Genomic DNA, 22,294 nt, shown 5'->3' on the forward strand with positions numbered 1-22,294 from the left:
AAAAACACATACAAATCAATGGTAATAAAGATAGCAGCAGTTAGTGCGATAAGACAGAGGGAGAGCTATAGACTGGGGGGGGGGGATGCTAGTCACAGAGGGGGGTCGTAAAACTTTAGTATAATGGGTTAGGAAACCAATATCTAAATTTAGGCCATTAGTTTTTCTTTTTATGCCTAGTTCAAATGCTTTCCTTTCCTGGATAGTTCTGAAATTCCCTTTAAGAGCTAAAACATTGAGGTCTTCTATAGTGTGGTCCGGTTGTGAGAAGTGGTGTGCATAAAAGGTCTTCTTTATGTTCCTTGATGGTATGTCTGTGCAAATTCATCCTCGCTTGTAACTTCTGTCCCGTTTCACCAACATAAGATCCTTTGCTGCACCTTTTGCATTGGATGAGAAATACAACATTACTGGAGGTACAGTTGTAAGATCCCATGATATTAAAGGTCCCATGTGTGTGACACTTTTGGATAGATTGATCTGGTTGCACAATTGGCAGCGTTTTTTTATTGCAGGGTTTGCTTCCATTATTTGTGACTTCATAATCAGAGTGAAGTTTCCTGCTGATTAGTTTGTGTCTGAGGTCGGGTGGTTGTTTGAAAGCCAATAATGGGGGTTGTTGGAATATTCCTTGATGGCAGGGTTTGCTTCCATTATTTGTGACTTCATAATCAGAGTGAAGTTTCCTGCTGATTAGTTTGTGTCTGAGGTCGGGTGGTTGTTTGAAAGCCAATAATGGGGGTTGTTGGAATATTCCTTTCATAGTTTCATCCTCTGTTATAATGGGTTGTAAATATGTGGAGACTAGAGGTACTCGGTTATTTGTTTTTCTCTGTGTAATGGAGGAGGTTTTCTCTACAGGCTTTCAAGGCTGTGTTTATGCCGTTGATGGTTTTGTCTTTGTAACCTTTCTTAAGCAAGGAGCCTGCCAGTGTTCTGAGATGTTTATCTCGGTCTTCTGGGTCTGAACAAATTCAGTGGTATCTGATGGCCTGGCTTTGTATGATGGTCAGTTTAATGTGTGGGGTGAAAACTGGAACTATGAAGATAGCTGCATCGGTCAATCGGTTTTCTGTATATCGAAGTGTGAAGCTTGTCATTCCTGATGTATAGTGTGGTGTCTAGGAAGTTGACATGTGTATTCGAATAGTCCAGTTTTAGTTTGATAGATGGGTGAAAAGTGATGATCAATGAGAAGAATTTGTTTAGATTTTCTTCACCTTCAGTCCATATCAAGAAGATATCATCAATATAGCGATATCTGTATGGCTTTTGTTGCATGCTGTTCAGGAATTTGTCCTCCAGGTCACCCATAAATAAGTTTGTATATTGGGATGCCATTTTGCTTCCCATAGCAGTACCCATACACTGGAGATAGAGGTCATGATTGAAAGTGAAGTAGTTGTGCGTAAGAATTAATTTGATCAGCTGTGTCACATCCTTAGCAGTTCATTGGGGTTTGGTGAGGACGCACCCCCTCTGTGACTAGCATCGCCCCCTCCAGTCTATAGCTCTCCCTTTGTCTTATCTCACTAACTCTACTGCTATCTTTATTACCAATGATGTGTAGGTGTTTTTTTTTCCCCTTTCCCTCAGAGATTGTGTTTTTTTTTTTTGTTTGTTTTTTGTTAACATTCTACAAAAAAAAAAAAAAAAAGTTTTGAATCAGTACTGCTTGGACCTTGAAGAAGGGGACATACCCCAAAATCTTGTCCTGAAAAATTGTGTTAGTGCAAATAGAAAAAGTTTCACGGACAGTACTCCATTTTCTCTTATGATGTCCTGGATTAGGAGTTGTGCACTTTCACTTGTAAACTTTTGAGCTTGCTCTTCCACAACCAGCAAATCACCTAAAAATGTGGGGAAAAACATGTATTATAAATATGCAGGCATACATATATTACCTGAAGCTGGGGTGTCAGACACTCACCTGTTGTGGTGACAAGTTCGCCCATTTCCTCCAGATCCCCGGGGTGTGTTGTTTTTGAAAGTTCCCCTGCTGTCAGGTGCGGGGGTTCCTGGCGTCCTTGGTTGAGTGGTGTCCTCCAAGTCTTTGGTCCCCTATGAGAATGAAACAAAAGGTATACTTTAGCACACAGATATTTAGGCATGACCAAATGTATTTAACCTGCATCTGCCCAAAACATCGTATTTAATGAACGACCGATTACTGTGCCCACTAACCTGAAACTTGCCATTTTAAAATGTCCTACAGTAAAGAAAATCACATGGCGCAGCATGCAAATAATAATAAGAATCAGAACACACGACAACTACTTACTTTTTCTAAGCACTTTCTTGATCCTTCTATACTGATCCAGCTCCCTCAGTTTCAGATCTGACCAGCGTTTCCTTATTTGCTCCTTTGATCGTCGTACCCCAAAATTTGTGTGCAGACTCTTCACAACTTTTATCATGATTTTGTCCTTTCTCACATTCTTGCCATCATAGTGGTTCCTCCTCAAGATGTCCACCATCTCACCAAAAGGTCATATTTGAGGCCTTAAATCTTCGCCTCCGGGATCGGGACGTTTCTGCCTCCGGGCTGCCCTCCTCCTCATTACTGGAATTATTGACAGACACCTGCTGTGTCTCCATGTCCCTCCTACTGCGCACCGAAGAGAAGGGGCGGGGAATACACTAGAAAGAACATCAGGGGCGGGCGACACTTGCGCAGTATATATAAAGTAACATGCTTATGTCGTACGTAAGTTCGGTGTGCTGAGGAAGGAGGATGAACGTTCTAACGATGGTAAAATCTTAACTTTGGTACATCAGTGGCCTATACTGCTTAAAGATTGAGGCCTATATTGGGATAAGATTAACCCCTTCCCTCCAGGTGTACGCAGATGTGCAGCCTTGGCTTTCAGGGGTTATACCGGGATGATGCCCACAGCTGCACGTACAGTTTTTTAGAGCGGGCGATCGGCTTTCCAGGGATAACAACCTATGCGGCTAAACGACGTTCCCCCCCTCCGCCGCTCTGAACGGGCCTCCTGTCCCACAATCCGCCACTTCCAGTGGCTAGGGACAGACTGGCACGAAGCCAGAAATGGCTTCGTTCCAGTCTCCTGATTGAAACACAGAAGCAACATCACAACGTCACTTCCTGATTACTCGGCTGCCAATGGCGCTGGTTTTAAAAAAGTATCGCCGAAAACGGCTATCTGAATACTTTGAAGTGCAATAAAGAGGACCTGTCACCACCTATTACTGTCACAAGGGATGTTTACATTCCTTGCGACAGCAATAAAAATATATATTTTTTTAATAATAATAATAAATATACAAATACAAAAAAAAAACATTTTTAAAGCGCCCCTGTCCCTGCGAGCTCACGCAGCAAAGAAATCGCATGTGGAAGTCGCGCCCGCATATGTAAACAGTGGCAGCACAGTGGTGTAGTGGTTAGCACTCTCACCTAGCAGTAAGAAGGGTCGCTGGTTCGTATCCCAACCACGACACTACCTGCCTGGAATTTGCATGTTCTCCCTGTGCCTGCGTGGGTTTCCTCCAGGTACTCCGGTTTCCTCCCAAAATCCAAAGACATGCAGGTAGGTTAATTGGCTTCTGTCCAAAATTGGCCCTAGTATATGAATGGGGACCTTGGATTGTGGGCTCCTTGAGGGTAGGAACCAATGTGAGTGTGTAATGTACAGGGATAGGGACAATTGTAGAAACTCACTCAGGTTGAACTGGATGGACTGGTGTCTTTATTCAACCTAACTAACTATGAAACTATGTTTCATATCACACATATGAGGTATCACCGCGATCGTCAGAGCTAGAGCAATAACAGTAGACCTTCACTGTAACTCTAACCTGGTAACCGTAAAAAAAAAAAAAAAAATTAAAGTGTCGCCTATGGAGAGTTTTAGGTACTGTAGTTTGTCGCCATTCCATGAGTGCATGCAATTATAAAGCGTGACATGTTTGGTATATATTTACTCGGTGTAACATCTTTCACATTATACAAAATTGGGATGATTTTGCAGTTTTTTTTTTTTTTTTTAATTCATGAAATGGTCCCTTTACCCAAAAAGTTGCGTTTAAAACACTGCTGCACAAATACCGTGTGACATGAAATATTGCAACAATCGCCATTTTATTCTCTAGGGTCTCTGCTAAAAAATATATATAATGTTTGGGGGGCTCTAAGTAATTTTCTAGCAAAAAATACGGATTTTAAACTTGTAAACACCAGATGTCAGAAAATAGGCTTAGTCATGAAAGGGTTATGAGATTTTAGGCTGACATTAGTGTTTTTGTCTTGTGTATTGTCTGACAGAAAATATGAATCACTTTAAGGACCCAGAATTTATGGCCAGTATCATTGACAAGTACAGGGAGATGAGGAATTTGTGGGAGGTGAAACAGCTTATATTATAATAAACAAGCTAGGAGGTCAACGCTGGAGAAACTTCTGGAATTTGTGAAGACTTGGGTCCCCGATGCAACCATCGTGCTCTTGGAAAGAAAAATTGGGATCTTGAGGAACATGTATAAGAAGGAGCATAAGAAGATCCAGAAATCACTCCGATTAGGCGCATCAGCAGCGTAAGTGTATGTCCCCAGGCTGTGGTACTTCAACAAACTGCGTTTTCTGTACGACCAGACTGAAGCCAGGGAATCTCTTTCTACCATTCCCTGCAACCTTCCCTCCACCCTTCCCTCAACCCCAGCAGAGGCTGACGAGGAACAACCTGGGCCTTCCATCCTGGAAGAAGTGGATGTGCCCAGCTGGAGCCAGGTATATTATTTTTAGACATATTTATTGTCATAATATTAAATGATGTTAACTAGATGTTATAATTGATAACAAATGAATGATTTAAAAAAAGAAAAAGAAAAGTGATTTACATATCAATACACAGTAGGGGCCAAAAATGTGACAAGAACGAAAAATTCTGGGGTCAGAATGATAGTCTTTTCTATTTATTAAATTAAGATTCAATTTACAAGTCATGAGCTGAAAATTATGTGTGATTGATGAATTAAAAACTAAAACTATGTCCCTTTTTTATACACAGGATGAGCTCAGCCAGGAGGAGGGTCTGGAAAGTGGTAGCCAGGAGGAGGCCGTGCCCAGTGGCAGCAAGGAGGAGGGCAGGGCCCAGTGTCAGCCAGAAGGTGAGTGGGCCCAGTAGGAGCCTCACCCAATCACAGGTGCCTCCCCGAAGCTGAAGAGGCCAATAGCTGCTATCTAGCAACCAGGTTGCTGAAATTGGAGGTGGGCCAACGCCTCCTCTGTGGGAATAATTGCTAAAGGCCCTTCAGAAGGGGTTGAGGGGCCAGCTGATTGAGAACAGCCACATATATGAGCTCGCCCATCCTCCTCCTGCCACAAGTCCACCACCAGAGGCACAATGAAGGCTGGCGGGAAGGCTGCAGTGAAGAGAAGAAAGTGATGACCTGGCTTCAGTCTGGTCTGGCAGAAGACGCAGGCCGGTTTAGTGCCACAGCCTGGGGACAGATATGTCATCTGCTGCTGGTCCTAATCTCTGGGATTCCTGGACCAGATTGTGCTCCAAATTATATGGACTCCTCAAGCTACCAATTTTATTTTCCACAGACTTGATGAGTGCCCTGGGGGCCAAAAGGCTTCACAAATTACAAAAGTTTCTCCAGCGCTGCTTCTCTCTTCATTTTGTGACCCAGAATAAAATGGAGATTTTATTTTATGAAAATACTTGCCTGTGTGTTTTTCTTCAAAATAGGACAGTTTGTGTAGGCAGATACTTTTCTAAAAGACAATGTCAAATTAATAAGGGACACCAACATCCTTGAGGTTAATAAAAAAATACAAGATAATAATGTTATTGTGGTAACTTGACACAAAAAAAAAAAAGAAGAAGGAGATATTGATGAAATAAAAATGAAAGAAGATTATTATGGAGATCGGGCTTTTAAAAAATACAATATTATTCATGAGATCAGGAGAAATAATAAAGAAGTTTGTGAGAACTCTGTGTGAATATGAGCAGCAAAATAACGTCATTATTCTAGCATTATAAAGAAAAGAATGCGCTGCATAAAAAGATCACAGAATTTGCTGCGTGAGGAATGTGCTAGCTCCATTACGAACGCTAGTGTTACCACACCGACTCGTACTTGCTTCAGAGCATGCGGTGCTTTTGGTCCGTCGGAACAGCATACAGACGAGCGGTTTTCCCGATAGGAATTGGTTCTGTCAGAAATATTTAGAACATGTTAAATTTCTAGAATCATCAGAATTTGACGTAAAAAGTCCGATGTGTGTATGTGGCATAAGGAGTTTAGAAGGTTGTCATCTTCCAGTTCTACTTCTTGGCTAGATCAACCCTTTCATGACTAAGCCTATTTTTGACATTTGGTGTTTACAAGTTAAAAAACGTATTTTTTGCTAGAAAATTACTTAGAACCCCCTGAGTGTGTGTGTGTGTGTGTGTGTGTGTGTGTGTGTGTGTGTGTGTATATTATATATATATATTTTTTGTTTTGTTTTATTTTTTTTAGCAGAGAATCTAGAAAATAAAATGGCTATTGTTGCAATATTTTATGTCACACGGTATTTGTGCAGCGGTGTTTTAAACGCAACTTTTGGGTAAAGGGACAATTTCATGAATAAAAAAAAAAAAAGAAAACTGTAAAATCAGCCCAATTTTTTTTGTATTATGTGAAAGATGATGTTACGCTGAGTAAATATATACCAAACATATCACGCTTTATAATTGCATGCACTCGTGGAATGACGACAAACTACGGTACCTAAAAATCTCCATAGGCGACACTTTAAATTTTTTTCCGGTTACCAGGTTAGAGTTACAGAGGAGTTCTAGTACTAGAATTATTGCTCTCGCTCTGACGATCGCGGGGATACCTCACATGAATACCATTTACATATGCGGACGCGACTTCCGTATGCGTTTTCTTTGCTGCGTGAGCTCGCAGCGATGGGGGGCACTTTAAAAAAAAAAAAAATTCTCTTATTTTAAAATAAATTGTTTTTTTTTTTAACCACCTCAATACAGTGCAGTTACACCCCCTTCCTGACCAGACCAATTTTCAGCTTTCAGCGCTCTCATAGTTTGAATGACAATTACTCAGTCATCCAACACTGTATCCATATGAAACTTGCGTCCTTTTTCCCGCACAAATAGAGCTTTCTTTTAGTGGTATTTAATCACTAGTGGGTTTTTTATTTTTTGTGCTATAAATAAAATAAAAATAAAATTTTGTGAAAAAAATGCATTTTTTCTTTGTTTCTGTCATAAATTTTTGCTAATTAGTAATTTTTCTTCATAAATTTTGGCCAAAATTTATACTGCTACATATCTTTGGTAAAAATAACCTACATTAGTATATATTATTTGGTCTTTGTGAAAGTTATAGAGTCTACAAACTATGGTGCCAATCACTAAAAATTGATCATATCTGATCAGGCCTTCAGTACATCAGGTGTACCTCATTTCTTGAGACACTAACAAGTCAGGAAAGTACAAATACCCCCCAAATGACCCCTTTTTTTATTATTATTTTTTTTATTATTATTTTTTATTTTATTTTTTTACAAAACTGTCATATTATCAGGTTATTTCTCACACACAGCATATGCATACAACAAATTACACCCCAAAATACATTCTGCTACTCTTCCCGAGTACGGCGATACCACATGTGTGAGACTTTTACACAGCCTGGCCACATACAGAGCACTAACATTGACGTAGTACCTTCAGACGTTCTACGAGCAAAAATGACGCATCTCATTTCTCAACCACCTATTACACTTTTGAAGGGCCTGGAGTACCAGGACAGTGGAATTTCCCATTAAAATGACCCCATTTTGGAAAGCAAACACCCCAACGTATAATCTGTGAGGCATAATGAGTCTTTTGAATAGTTAATTTTTTTCCAGAAGTTTTTGGAATATGTGGAAAAAAATTAAAACACATTTTGTTTTTTTGTTTTTTTACATAAAATTGTCAATGTATAATATATTTCTAACACATAGCATGTATATAGCAAAAATTACAACCCAAAATACATTCTGCTACTCCTCCCGAGTATAGCGATACCACATGTGTAGGACTTTTCCACAGCCTGGCCACATAGAGAGGCTGAACATTGAAGTATTACGTTCAGGCGTTCTAGGAGCATAAATGACACATCTAATTTCATTCCTACCTATCACACTTTTGAAGGTCCTGGACCACCAGGACAGTGAAATTACCCACAAAATGACACCATTTTGGAAAGCAAACACCCCAACGTATATTCTATGAGACATGGGCTGCAAATAGGTACTCGGGTACTCTGATGGGCTGGAGATAGGTACTCTGATGGCCTGGTGACAAGTACTCGGGTACTCTGATGGCCTGGTGACAGGTACTCTGATGGTTTGGTGACTGGTATTTGGGTACTCTGAAGGGCGGTGACAGGTACTCATATGGACTGTGACAGGTACTCATATGGACTGTGACAGGTACTCGGGTACTCAGATGAACTGTGACAGGTACTCGGGTACTCAGATGAACTGTGACAGGTACTCTGGTACTAAGATGGACCGTGACAGGTACTCGGGTACCCCGATGGGCCGTGACAGGTACTCGGGTACCCCGATGGGCCGTGACAGGTACTCGGGTACCCTGATGTGCCGTGACAGGTACTCTGATGTGCCGTGACAGGTACTCGGGTACTCTGATGGACTGTGACAGGTACTCTGATGGACTGTGATTGACAGGTACTCTGATGGACTGTGATTGACAGGTACTATGAGGGTTGGTGACAGGTCCTCTTTATTGGGGGGGGGGGGGGGAGGCAGGCAATCAGTGTGATTGGTGTACACTAAGCCGTAACGAGATGTTACCGCAATCTCCTCCTCACACGCGATCGGTGTGTGAGGGGGAGAACAACCCGGTAACATCTCGTTACCGCGGTTTGTTTACATTTTAGTGATCGCACGCATTCCCTGTTTAAACGGGAGGCCGTCATATGACGGCCTCCCACCACAATAGGTGCGCCGCCTGGCCGTCATTTGACGGCCGGCGGTCAGCATCTAGTTAAAAAAAATGTTTTGATCACTTTTATTGCTGTCACAAGGAATGTAAACATCCCTTGTGACAGGTACTCTTTATGGAGGGATCGGGGGTCTAAAAGACCTCCAATCCCTCCTTTGCACTTCAAAGTATTCAGATTGCCGTTTTTGGTGATTCTGAATACTGTATATTTTTTTTTTAAACCAGCGTCATTGCCAGCCGAGTAAACGGGAAGTGACATCATGACGTCGCTCCCGTATTTACAATTAGGCGGCTGGAGCTGCTTACGGCTTCATTCCAGTCTGTCCCTAGGAGCGGTTTGTTGATCGGGGGTTCCCGATGGAACGGGAGCCCTGGTAAGAGTGGCGGGAGGTCTCCTCCCACTCCTCCCGTATAACAGCCGAGCGGCTTTTAGCTGCATCGGTTGTTATAGCTGGAAAGCCGATCGCCGGCTCTAAAAAAAACAGTACCGGGCATCATCCCAGTATAACCCCCGAAAGCCGAGTACGCACATCAGCGTACGCTCGGCGGCAAGGGGTTAAGGGGCTTCGTGCATTGAAGATTCCATAGCCAGATGAATTAAAGAAGTGATCCTTTCCACATATAATAGGATAAGTCATCAGGCTCCAGCTAAGAGACACATTCGACAAGATCATAGACAACTTTTTTGGTTTGCATTCCCAGTTGAAGGTGGAGTCAATCATCTTAGGTAGCTGACTCCTGGAAATACCATTATTAGTAGGTCTGTTTTGTTTTACGTTTTGGGTAGAATAGGAAATGGATAAAAGATCTGCTTTTATTTGTTCCTGTCTGTGACTCATAGGGGAAATTTTCTTTAGCTTCCCGTCAATCCCTCCCAACTTAAAAGGGAATACTCTCTTTAAACAGGTGTCCCTATTTATAGAATCGCCTCCTCTTTATCATTTGCCAGATGAAATAAAATCACTCACCTAGCTTAGTATTCTCTGTCTCTTTTCAATTTCAGCCTGTGGGAGTGGTGACTGGCAGATCTGCTGCTGCAGTCTGTGATGGAGTAAATGGTCAATGGCTCATGACATCACACTGTGCAGCATAAAAAAGGACCCTACCGCTTTTTTTTTTTTTTTTAAGCGGTCCAGTGTGAAAGTGGTCTAAGGAAGATTGCGGTTGATAGAACAGGTCAAGATCTGAATGCACTGCATTACCTGACTGTACAATCTTATATTTACAAAAAAATAAACCCTGCAAGGTTTCTGATTGCAATTAAAGCGGGGTTCCACCCTAAAGTGGAACTTCCGCTGATCGGAACCCTCCCCCCCTCCGGTGTCACAATTGGCACCTTACAGGGGGGAGGGGGATGGAGATACCTGTCAAAGACAGGTATTTACACCCACTTCCGGGCATAGACTCCCGTGGGAGTCTATGTCATTTCCTGTCCTGCCGCACTGTCTGCTGGGACACACACGGGTCCCAGTGACAGCGCGGACAATTCCTATTGCGCTGCGCGATTCGCGGATGCGCAGTAGGGAACCGGGAAGTGAAGCCGATTCGCTTCACTTCCTGATTCCCTCACCTAGAATGGTGACGGCAGCAGCCGAGAGCCGAGCGATCGATCGGCCTCAGCTGCCGGCATCGCTGGAACCCAGGACAGGTGAGTGTCCATTTATTAAAAGTCAGCAGCTGTAGTATTTATAGCTGCTGGCTTTTAATATTTTTTTTTAGGTGGAATCCCTCTTTAAGTTTCAATGTGTCACCCAATTACTGAATATATTTTATACCTTTTTTCTTCTTTTGCTCTTAAAAACTCAGCTTGCTTTAGAACCTGCACCATTACAGATTCCATTGCTCCTGCGTTAACACTGGCTAAACTTCTTGCAGACGATCTCCGTCTTGTTAATGCGCACTCTGATGCTTTATCTTCTTCCACTCCACAGAGACTTGTAGATGATGCAGTTAGCAATGTTCTATCTCGAAAGCTCCTACAAGATTGAAATATATACATCCATCAATTTACAGGAATCAAAGACTGATTTAAGTAGGACACAATAGACATTAGTATTTCTGCTGCCTATATATCTAGAATGGAATCTAAGAAACACTGCAAATGAAAAAAACATAACTGAAATTGTTTGAATAAGAGCACACAACAAATACAGTACTAAGAAACAGCGATGGGTTTTGTGCTAAATATTGTATGTATAAATAGTTTTCCTTGTGGAATCCAAACTTGTTGTGCTGAAGAAATAATTATGAATATTAAAAAAAAAAAAAAAAAAAAAAGAAGGAAGGAAGGCAGGAAGGAAGGCGGTACATTGCTGCAGATCGGACTTTTGTTTTCATATCTGCATCTACTGGGTGAGTGCTGTCTGCAATAATTGGGACTGTTGTATGAATAATTTTGAATAAAGAGCCAAAATGACATTAGGCTGCAAGCACAATGTGACAAAATTGTTGCTAAGGTGTACGAATTGGTGCTGCGTATATATACATACATATATACATACATTACACACACACACACACACACACACACACACACACACACTAGCGGAAATAAGTATCTGATCCCCTGCAGATTTTGCATGTTTGCCTACATACAAAGAAATTAAGGGTCTAGAATTTTTATCACAGGTTTATTTTAAATTATAGAGACAGAATATCAACCAAACATCCAGAAAAAAAAAAAAAAACCCTAAAGCAAATGCTATACATTAATTTGCAGTTCAGTGAGCGAAATAAGTATTTGATCCACAAGCAAAACATGACTTGGTACTTGGTGGAGAAACCCTTGTTGGCAAGCAAAGAGGTAAGATGTTTCTTGTAGTTGGTGACCAGGTTTTCACATATATCTCAGGAGGGATCTTGGTCCATTCTTTTTTTTTTTTTTAAACAGATCTTCTCTAAAGCTTTAAGGTTTCTTGGCTGTCGCATGGCAACACAAAGTTTCAGCTCCCCTCCGCTACTGGATGTCTCGCGGGGCTGCTCTCATCTTTCCTTTTCCATCCTTTGGCGGATGAAGACAGACCTATAAACTCTGCACCTGGTAGACCCCTGACGGTTGCTACATCCACAGACCTGTGACTATTCCTTTTTTTTTTTTCCTGGTCCATCCCACCCACTCACCGCTTGACTATCTTTTCATAACGTAAAGACCTAGCTAGAGTAGTGCCAACCTCTACTGATGTTATCTCCCTCTCCGACCACGCTCAGGTCCACATGACACTCCAATTGGGACCAGTGTCCCAGACCCCTCCATCATGGACACTTAAATGAGTCTCTGCTCCAATCAGAAGAGATCTGCACCAACTTCCTGACCACCTTACGGGAGTATTTCTAGATCAATGAAGCCTCGGTTACCAATCCATTGGTGGTGTGGGAGGACCATAAAAACGCTTGTCCAGGGAGCATTGATCAGAAGAGGAGCTTGCCTTAAAAGAGAGAGAACTCATCGTACGAAAGAACTTATTACCCAGATACGTAATTTGGAACGCTCTTGCCCGCTTCACCTATCAAGATCTCCTGAGAGTCCACAAGGAACGCTGTTCACTTACATTTCGTTTACAATGTACAAAATTCTGAAACAAACAAGGTACATTGCTTGCGTGGGCATTGCTTGGTCCTCGCATGAAAACTTACATTTCCAGCATCATAGCCCCCTCAGGTCAGAGGCTGACTACTTCACCTGATATGTCAGCAGAGTTTAAGTGCTTCTATGAAGGCCTCTACAACTTAAGATACTGCTTCCCCCTCTGATGGTGGAACAACCCCGCAGTCATATCTAACCTCCTCCAGCATGCCCTCGCTCTCTCTTGAAGTACAAGAGGAGCTGGAAGAGTGTATCACGATTGTGGAACTGGGTGTCGCTTTGGCCCACTCAAAACCAAAAAAGGCCCCCGGCCCTGATGGCCTTACTGTAAGGCCTTTTTTAAGAAAGACAATCTCACGACCTCTGGTCTCAGCCTTTAATTCTATCACAGAAGGGGAAACCTTCCCGCTAAACACCCTGAGAGCCTATATTATTATTATTGATTTATATAGCGCCAACAGTTTATGCAGCGCTTTACAATGTATAGGGGGAGACAACACAATTACAGTACAATACAAAAGGTACAGGAGGGCCCTGCTCATAGAGCTTACATTCTAAAGGGAGGAGGTGGTGGCACAAAAAGGTAATAGCTGCAGAGATCTATATTTCTCTGATCCCACTGCAATGTGCGTGGTAGCACTCCTAAACACTGATTTGAAACTGTTCACCAAAATTCTAGCCAATAGATTGCTCCCACATATCCCGAGCCTCATCCATAGGGATCAGGCAGGCTTTGTTCCTCTCCAAGAGGCTTGTGACAATACCATTCGAGTAGTGAACCTGATACACGCAGGTAAATCATCAAACCAGCCTCTTCTCTTGCTGACCACGGACACAGACAAAGCTTTTGATCTGGTTAATTGGACCTTTATGTGGGCCACCATCAAACATATTGGTCTCCGATCATCTATGCCGAATCGGATATTGCCTCTATACTCCCACCCCACAACCGCAGTTAAAGTGAATGAGACAACATCTGGATTTCTTCAATATTCATAACGGTACAAGGCAGGGTTGTCCTCGGTCCCCATTGATATCTATACTCTCTTTAGAGCCCTTTTTGTGCACAGTGAAGGCGGACTCTGCCATTTTCAGGTCCCAAAAAAAAACATCAGGGATGCACAAGGTAGCCGCATTTGCAAATGATCTGTTCTTCCTGAGGGATCCCTCCACTTCTCTCCCAAATGTACTGCAATTCCTGCAAGAGTATGGCTCCCTCTCCTTTTTTCAAATGAATCTGTCCAAATAATCCATTCTCAGTATTACAGTAGATAAGGAGATGGTCAAGTCATTAAGCTCAATGTTTCCCTTCCACTGGGCAACTAACGCTATACATTATTTGGGTGTTGACCTCACCAACCTGTACTCAGCGAACTTCGCCCCACTGCTTGCTCATCTTAGAACTGAGCTCCTCCACTGGCACTCCCTCACATTAACATGGTTTGGCTGCTGTATCACCCTCAAGATGACTATGCTGCCAATGGTGTTGTACTTGATACAGGTGCTCCCTAGACTTCCATCCACTTGTTTAAGCAAATTAACTATTTTGTGATGTCGTCTGGTCTCATCGCAGGCCACGAATACAATTTCAACTACTCACTCTCCCGAAGCATAGGGGCGGAGTGGGCCTTCCTGGTGTGAAAGCCTAATACAGGGCGACACATCTTATGAGAATGGTGGACTGGTACTGCCACGTAGCGGCAAAACACTGGGCGGCCATGGAAATAGAAGACTCCAACAGCACAGCTAGGAGTTGGCCATGGCTTACATCATCTCTGCCCAAAGCCCTCATGGATTACCCCACCTTAGGCAGTAAACTGGTGGTGGCTAGGGACGCCTTCCGACACTCTTCAGTGTCACCACCCCCCTCCCCAATGATACAGATCCTGGGTAATCCAGAGTTTGTACCTGGCCTCCGGAACCCCCACTTCCAACGTCTGAAAGCGAGCAAACGGCTCCATCTCTGCGACTTTGTGGACCCAGACGGTCAACTGTACTCCTCGCCCAGAGTGTCTGTCTCTGACCCCCCTGCTGGACTTCTGGAGTGGTCTCCAGCTACGTACCTTTCTTTGCAGATGTCTGCAGATACCAGGTATATCTCGAAAACTCACGGAATTGGAAAACATTTGTCACCGAGTGGAACCGATCTGCCATAGTCTCTCGACAACCTACACCCTTTTGAATCGGCCAGCGGACAGTTTTGACCCTCTGTTTCTGTCCAGATGGAAATCGGACCTGGATACTCAATTCACTGAGTCCCAGAAAGAGAAGATCCTTCATTTTGCACAGAAGTCCTCCATAGCTATCAGAGTCCAAGAGACCTGCTACAAAATTCTGACGCGTGGTTCAGAGTGCCTACCACTCTACACCGATTCTTCCCCCAATTTTCTAGTCTGTGTTGGCACTGTGGCAGCGCGGTGGGTACAATGTTGCATATCTCTTTTGGGACAGTCCCAGGCTTGGACTATTCTGTCAGGAGGAGACCCGCGTAATCAAACACCTGACAAATGTCGACTTTGAGTTGAAAACAAGTTTTAGAAAAAGGTTTAGTGTTTAAGTGGTTTAACGTTCCTCCAGAAATTTAATATAGGATTAAGGTCTGGAAACTGGCTTGGCCAGACCGTGACCTTAATTTGCTCCTTCTTGATCCACTCCTTTGTTGCCTTGGCGCAATATTTTGGGTCATTGTCATGGTGGAAGACCCACCCCCGACCCATATTCAGTGTTCTGGCTGAGGAAAGAAGGTTCTCATCCAATATTTTACAATACATGGCCCATCAATGCAACAAACTTGGCTTATACCTGTAACAGAGAAACAGCCCCAAAGCATCAGATTTCCACCTCCGTCCTGGACTGTAGGGATGGTGTTCATAAGCTCATAGACAGCATTTTTCTTCCTCCAAACACGGCGAGTTGAGTTATTGGCAAAGACCTCAATTTTGGTCTCATCTGACCACAGTACTTTCTCCTAATCCTTCTCTGATTTATTTAGATGTTCATTGGCATGACTGTACATGCCAATGAAGGAGTTGGACTAGCCATGTTTGGAGGAAATGCTATGACCCCAAGAACACCAATCTCTACAGTCAATCACGTTGATGGAAACATTATGCTTTGGGTTTGTTTGTCTACTAAAAAAAAAAAAAAAGGTACAGACTGACTTTGCCACATTGAGGGGGTCAATGGACCGGGCCATGTATTGGAAAATATTGGATGAGAACCTTCTTCCCTCAGCCAGAACACTGAAGATGGGTCGTGGATGGGTTTTCCACCATGACAAATGACTCAAAACAACAAAGGAATGGTTCAAGAAGAAGCACATTAAGGTTGTGGAGTAGCCTAGCCAGTCTCCAGACCTTAAAGAGGAAGTAAACCCTTTCAGACCACTTTGACCTACAGGTAAGCCTAGATTAAGGCTTACCTGTAGGTCCAAGCAATATCTCCTAAACCTATATGGTTTAGGAGATATTTGCCCGAAAATGGGCACCGCTGTCTACGGCGCATGCGCCGTACACAGCGGCGCACAGGCGCACTAAATGCGGCAAGTCCAAGAATGGATTTGCCTAATTTGTCGACTCCCGTGCGCATGCGCGGGAGGGATGTAATCGCGGCTTCGCCGAATGGCAGCGGCGGAGCTGCGAGACGCGACTCCCGTGCGCATGCGCGGGAGTGACGTCATTGCGGCTTCACAGCTGTCATTCGTCGGAGCTGCGAGACGCCACCAGCAAGATGGATGCGGCGGACTACAGGGGACAGCGGCGACTTCGCTGGCTCCTGTGTCAGGTAAGTGACACATAATGAGCTACTATGCGATGCATAGTAGTCCATTATGCTTTACCTTTGCAGGGAAAAAAAGAGGAAGTAAACCCATCAGGGTTTACTTCCTCTTTAAGCTTATAGAAAATTTACGGAGGGAGCTGAAACTTTGAGCTGCCAAGCGACAGCCAAGAAACTAAGGATTTTAAGAATATTTGTAAAGAGTGGACCAAAATCCTTCCTGAGATGTGTGAAAACCTGGTCACCAACTACAAAGAAACGTCTTACGTCTTTGCTTGCCAACAAGGGTTTCTCCACCAAGTCCTGTTTTGCTCAGGGGTCAAATACTTATTTCACTCACTGAATATTTATAGCATTTGTTTTATAATTTTTTTCTGGATTTTTGGTCGATATTCTGCCTCTATCATTTAAAGTACACCTATGACAAAAAAAATAAAATAAATAGACCCTCCATTTAAGCAAGTGGGCAAACTTACAAAATCTGCAGAGGATCAAACATTTCCTCCACTGTATATATAAATATTTTGTGTCCTGATGACAGCACACATGACAAAACAAGTTATGTAGATCTTAGTGATCCTGGGATTGAGCATGAGCTGGAAGACTGTAGTGTTGTATAGTAATTTGGCTCTGTACAGCGCTGTTCACGTGCCTTATGTCAGTAATTCATGAAAACAGTTTTGGCATTTTAAAAAGTGAGTGTGGTTTTGACGCGACTTGAAGCAATGTCTGTGTAATCTTTTTTTCTTTGCTATAAAATGACTTTTTTTTATTTTTTAAAGCAGAGACCCTAGAGAATAAAAAAACAGCCATTGTTGCAATTTTTTGTGTCACGTGGTTTTTGATGAATTACAGGTACGTCATCCAGCCTAGACATGCCACCCAGAACCGGTTAAGGCGAGCGTTTACCCTTAAGGGGACAGTGGTGGTCATTCACCTGGGGGTGCACTATTGCACAGAGTTTTAGATACACCCCCTCACAAGACTGTTTTGATTTAACACTATTTTGATATTACCGTACACCATTTGTTCACATTGGGTTCATAAAACTAATATTTGTTTGTTGAAATGTTCACCTATTCATACATGCAAATTGATTTTAATATAATTTTGTGTTATATTGCATTGAAAGAGATATATATATATACACATACATACACACACATATTCTGATAGCCACATGTAGATAATATATGCAATGACAGTATCTGATATACTATCTTAAAATTATACGTCATTTACATACAGAGCAATTTTTTTTTATAATGCAGTAGTGCGGCCAGCCAGGAAGTGGTTAAAAAAATAAATCAATAAGTTGCAAGATCAAGCACTCTGGCATAGTGTTTTCCCATCCCCTAAAACTTTTTCTCTCCCTTTTTTTCTTCTTGAACAAAAAGGGGAGAGAAAAAGTTTCAGGGGATGGGAAAACACTATGCCAGAGTGCTTGATCTTGCATTTTATGGTTTTATTTTTTTTAACCCACTTGCTTGCGCTACTACAATATAAAAAAATTAAAAAAAAATAAAAATAAAAACACCACACACAGCAAGTGGTCAAGCACATGACTGCAGCTGCAACCCGCCCCACAGCCAGCGATCGATTTCTCAATAAATAAAAATGATCAGGGCAGCTCTACAGCCACCCATTTTTACTGAAGTGAGAAGGGCCATTCCCCATTCACCCTGCAACAAGCCTGTGGTGGCTCCCTGGCTCTCCCATCCTCCAGGGAGTTGCAGGCTGCAGCAAATGGCCAGGATAAGTAATCACAAACAAGATGAAGAAACATCCACTCCCCCACCTCATTTGTCTAATGAAGCCAAAGCGCTGACCTCTCGAATTATAAGATAAACTTTGTCAAATTAGAAGCACTCTAGAGCAGGTTATCTTGACAATCTTTTTTTTTTCCCCTGCCACCAAATTACACTTTTAGCCCTTGTACACACGGTCGGACATTCCGACAACCAAATCCGTTGGATTTTGTCCGAAACTGTTGCATACACAAAGTCGGACAAAAGTTGTCAGAAAATCCGATCGTACTTAACGTGATGATGTTATTTCGTTAGGACAGGACTACGTTCAGGCTAGTAGCCAATAGCCTTGGTCTAGGAATTTGATCTGAGCATGCATGGCACTTTGTCCGATCGAAATTCTCTACACATGATCGGACAAAGTCCGATCGGATCATGTTGTTGGAAAATTTTATAGCCCAGCTGGAAAACTTGGTCCGTGGATACTCCGACTGAAACAGTCCGATGGAGCCCACACACTGTCGGATTATCCGACAACACAGTCCTATCGGACATTGTCCATCGGAATGTCCGACCGTGTGTACAAGGGCTTAGACTTTTAGGATTAAACTGAACTCAATTTACCCGATTCCCCCCTCTACCTTCTCTTCCCCATCCCTTTTTCCTCTTAAACAGTTAAGCTAGAGGAAATCAGAAGAATCCTGCCACTGCAAATTGCACTGGGCTAAATCTCTGGTGTGAATGTAGCCCAATTCCAGAGTTCAGCTATAAAACCCAACTAAACTTTCAGTTTGAATCCATTCCAGGTACAGTGCCTTGCAAAAGTATTCACCCCCTAGGCATTTTTCGTGATTTGTTGCCTCACAACCTGGAATTAACATGGATTGTTTGAGGAAATGCATAATTTAAAATTTACAGAATATGGCCACAACTTTGAAGATTTTTATTTTATTATGAAGCAAACAACAAAAATAGGACAAAATAACAGAAAAAGTCAATGTGCATAACTATTCACCTCCCCTAAAGTTAAAACTTTGTAGAGCCACCTTTTGCGGCTATCACAGTTCCAAGTCTCTTTGGATAAGCCTCTATGAGCTTGCCCCATCTTACCACTGGGATTTTTTCCCATTCCTCCTGGCAGAACTGCTCCAGCTCCTTCAAGTTGGATGGTTTGCACTTGTGAATAGCAAGTCTGACCACAGATTTTCTATTGGATTGAGGTCTGGGCTTTGACTAGGCCATTCCAACAAATTTACATGTTTGCCCTTAAACCATTCAGGTGTTGCTTTTACAGCGTGTTTGGGGTCATTGTCCTACTGGGAGGTGAACCTCCGTCCTAGCCTCCAATCACACACAGATTGGTACAAGTTTTGCTCAAGAATATCCCTGTATTTAGCACCATTTCCCTCAACTCTGACCAGTTTACCAGTCCCGACTGCTGAAAAACATCCCCACAGCATGATGCTACCACCACCGTGTTTCACTGTGGGGATGGTGTTCTTTGGGTGATGTGATGTGTTGGGTTTGCACCAGCCATAGCGTTTTCTTTGATGGTCAAAAGGTTCAATTTTAGTCTGATCAGACCAGAGGACCTTCCTCCATACATTTTGGAAGTCACCCACATGCCTTTTTGCAAACTCAAAACGTGCCATTTTGTTTTTTGCTGAAAGGAATGGCTTTCTTCTGGCCACTCTGCCATAAAGCCCAACTCTATGGAGCATACGGCTTATTGTCGTCCTATGTACAGATGCTCCAATCTCTGTTGTGGAACTCGGCAGCTCCTCCAGGGTTACCTTAGGTCTCTGTGCTGCCTCTCTAATTAATGCCCTGTCCGTGAGTTTTGGTGTGCGGCCGTCTTGTCAGGATTGCTGTTGTGCCATGTGCTTTCCATTTGGTTATGATAGATTTGATGGTGCTCCTAGGGATCAAAGATTTGGATTTTTTTTAACCTAACCCTAACTTGTACTTAACAACATTGTCCCTTACTTGTTTGGAGAGTTCCTTGGACTTCATGGCATTTGGTTAGTGGTGCCTCTTGCTTAGGTGTTGTAGCCTCTGGGGCCTTTCAAAAAGGAGCGTGTATATGTAATGACAGATCATGTGACAACTAGATTGCACACAGATGGACATCATTTCACCAATTGTGACTTCTGAAAGGTTACATTTCAGATTACATACAGTGAGAATCTCCTATTTACTCTGCCTCTTTAATACAAAGTTCCATCTCCTGGACCGGCTTCTATGATAGACAGAACAGTGGTCCAATGCTGGCCCAGGATGCAGGACTTCCAATTACAGAGGCTAATGAGTGAACAGGAGATTCTCACTGTATGTAATCTGAGGGCACTCATCCCGCCCCCCGGTGGCCCAAATTCCAGTATTGGCGTATAACTAACACACACACACACACACACAAATTTGCACCCGATTTCAGGGTGAAAAAGTGAGTGTTATACGCCAATACATAAAGTATATAATTTTACTTCAACTTAGACTATTGTGTTTTGATCCATCACATAATTCAGATAAAAAAAAAAACATTGAACTAAAAGGGGGGGGGGGGGGGGGGGGTGGTGAATACTTTTGAAAGGCACTGTACATCAAAAACAAAAGTTGATAAAAGTCTAACCATAAAAAAAGCAGCCATAGTCTGATTATGGACTCATTCACAGGGGCAATTGGAGCCATGCATTGCCCAAATCAGAGTATTTTTGCAGCAGTTATAACCAGAGATTTATGATCAGCCACAGTGTTAAAGTGGTTGTAAACCTCTGACATGAAATATGAACAAAGCACTTGTCTCAATCCAATGCATTACGTGTCATTTCAGGCTGCTGCCACATTCCTCTGCTATCTATATGAGCCACTTCTGACAAGTTTTTTTTTTTTACATCAAGAGGTAAAAAGCTGAGGGAAGGGAGCCCCAGCTCTGTGTGTCCATTTCTTTCATTGAGCTCTCCTCACTGAGCTGTAAATTCAGCACCCTCCCCCCCCCCCCCTTCCCCCTGCTTTCTGTGAGCTTGGACAGGCTAGATACATTCTGCACTTTGAATGGATGTAGAAAAAAAAGGAGAAGACTGAAGATAAAAAATAAAATAAAAGAAACTTGTTTCATTACTCTTTGTCTTGCATTGCTAATCACCAACCAAGAAGGGAGGGAACCGACGCCATCCTGGAAGATTCCTGGAAAAAGTAGTTAACACTTTTTCCAAGTCATCTTCCAGGACAGCTTACAGAGGACAAAATAGGACTACCTGATGAGGGCGGGACCACAGCCTGCAGCACTTTCCTGCCGAAAGAATGGTCTTGGCTGGCAAGCAGATCCAGTCTGTAATGCTTTACGAACGTTTGGAACCTGGACCAGGCTGCGGCCTTGCAAATCTGGAGGGGAGACACTCCTGCCAATTCAGCCCAAGAAATAGAAACCACTCTTGTGGAATGAGCATTTATTCCTAATGGAGGTGTAAGAGATGCTGCTTTGTATGCCTCCGCGATTGCTGACTTCATCCACCTTGCAATATTTTTAGATGCCCTTTTGCCCCTGTTTGAACCTGCAAACAACACAAACAGGCTGGTGGAACGTCGCCATTTCTTGGTGAGCTCTATGTAAGCGATCAAGCATCTCCGGACATCTTATTAAATCCTGCCTCCTTGTTTTTAGGAATTGCACAAAATGATGGTATCACAATCTCTTCCAACCTATGGACATTAGACGAAACTTTGGGGAGAATTGCCGACCAGCGAGAGGATAATCTTGACTTGCAAGATGATACAGAAGGGCTAAGTCACTGAATGCGCCTGTATCTCACCAACCCTCCTAGCAGAGACTAGAGCCACCAAAACAACTGTTTTAAAGGTTAAGAGCTTTATGGGCAGTTTGTTGGCTCAAAAGGTGTTTTACAAAGACTTTACAACAAAGTGGATAAGTCCCAGGGAGGGATCCTCCTTGACTTGGGGACCCAATTACGGCTGATGGATGTAAGATATGATTTTGATCAGTGGCTCCTCCGATAGTCAGATTTAAAAAGCTAGATTGAGCCGATACCTGTACCTTAAGGGTACTGACTGCCAGATTTAGATATGCTCCGGCTTGGAGGAAATCTAGGACTGCCGGAATCATGGCTCCTGACACCGTTATTGAGCAGGCACCAGGCCCCACATTTTTTTCCAGACTTTATTGTAAATTG

The 22,294-nt window shown here is 42.8% G+C and overlaps 1 protein-coding gene across 1 annotated transcript in view; it reads right to left on the bottom strand.

Annotated features, from left to right (window-relative positions):
* The window catches only part of BRD10 (bromodomain containing 10), a 76,378-nt gene that overhangs the window by 46,323 nt on the left and 7,761 nt on the right, over nt 1–22,294 (bottom strand). The window contains exon 2 of the mRNA XM_077475052.1: nt 10,775–10,975. Within this exon, the coding sequence (XP_077331178.1) occupies nt 10,775–10,975 (201 nt within the window). The remainder of the gene's footprint in view (nt 1–10,774; nt 10,976–22,294) is intronic.

Source organism: Lithobates pipiens, unplaced genomic scaffold (assembly GCF_037356315.1).
Source record: "Lithobates pipiens isolate NorthernLeopardFrog02 unplaced genomic scaffold, aLitPip1_a1.2 Scaffold_13, whole genome shotgun sequence".
In the NCBI taxonomy this organism is placed as follows: Eukaryota; Metazoa; Chordata; class Amphibia; order Anura; family Ranidae; genus Lithobates; species Lithobates pipiens.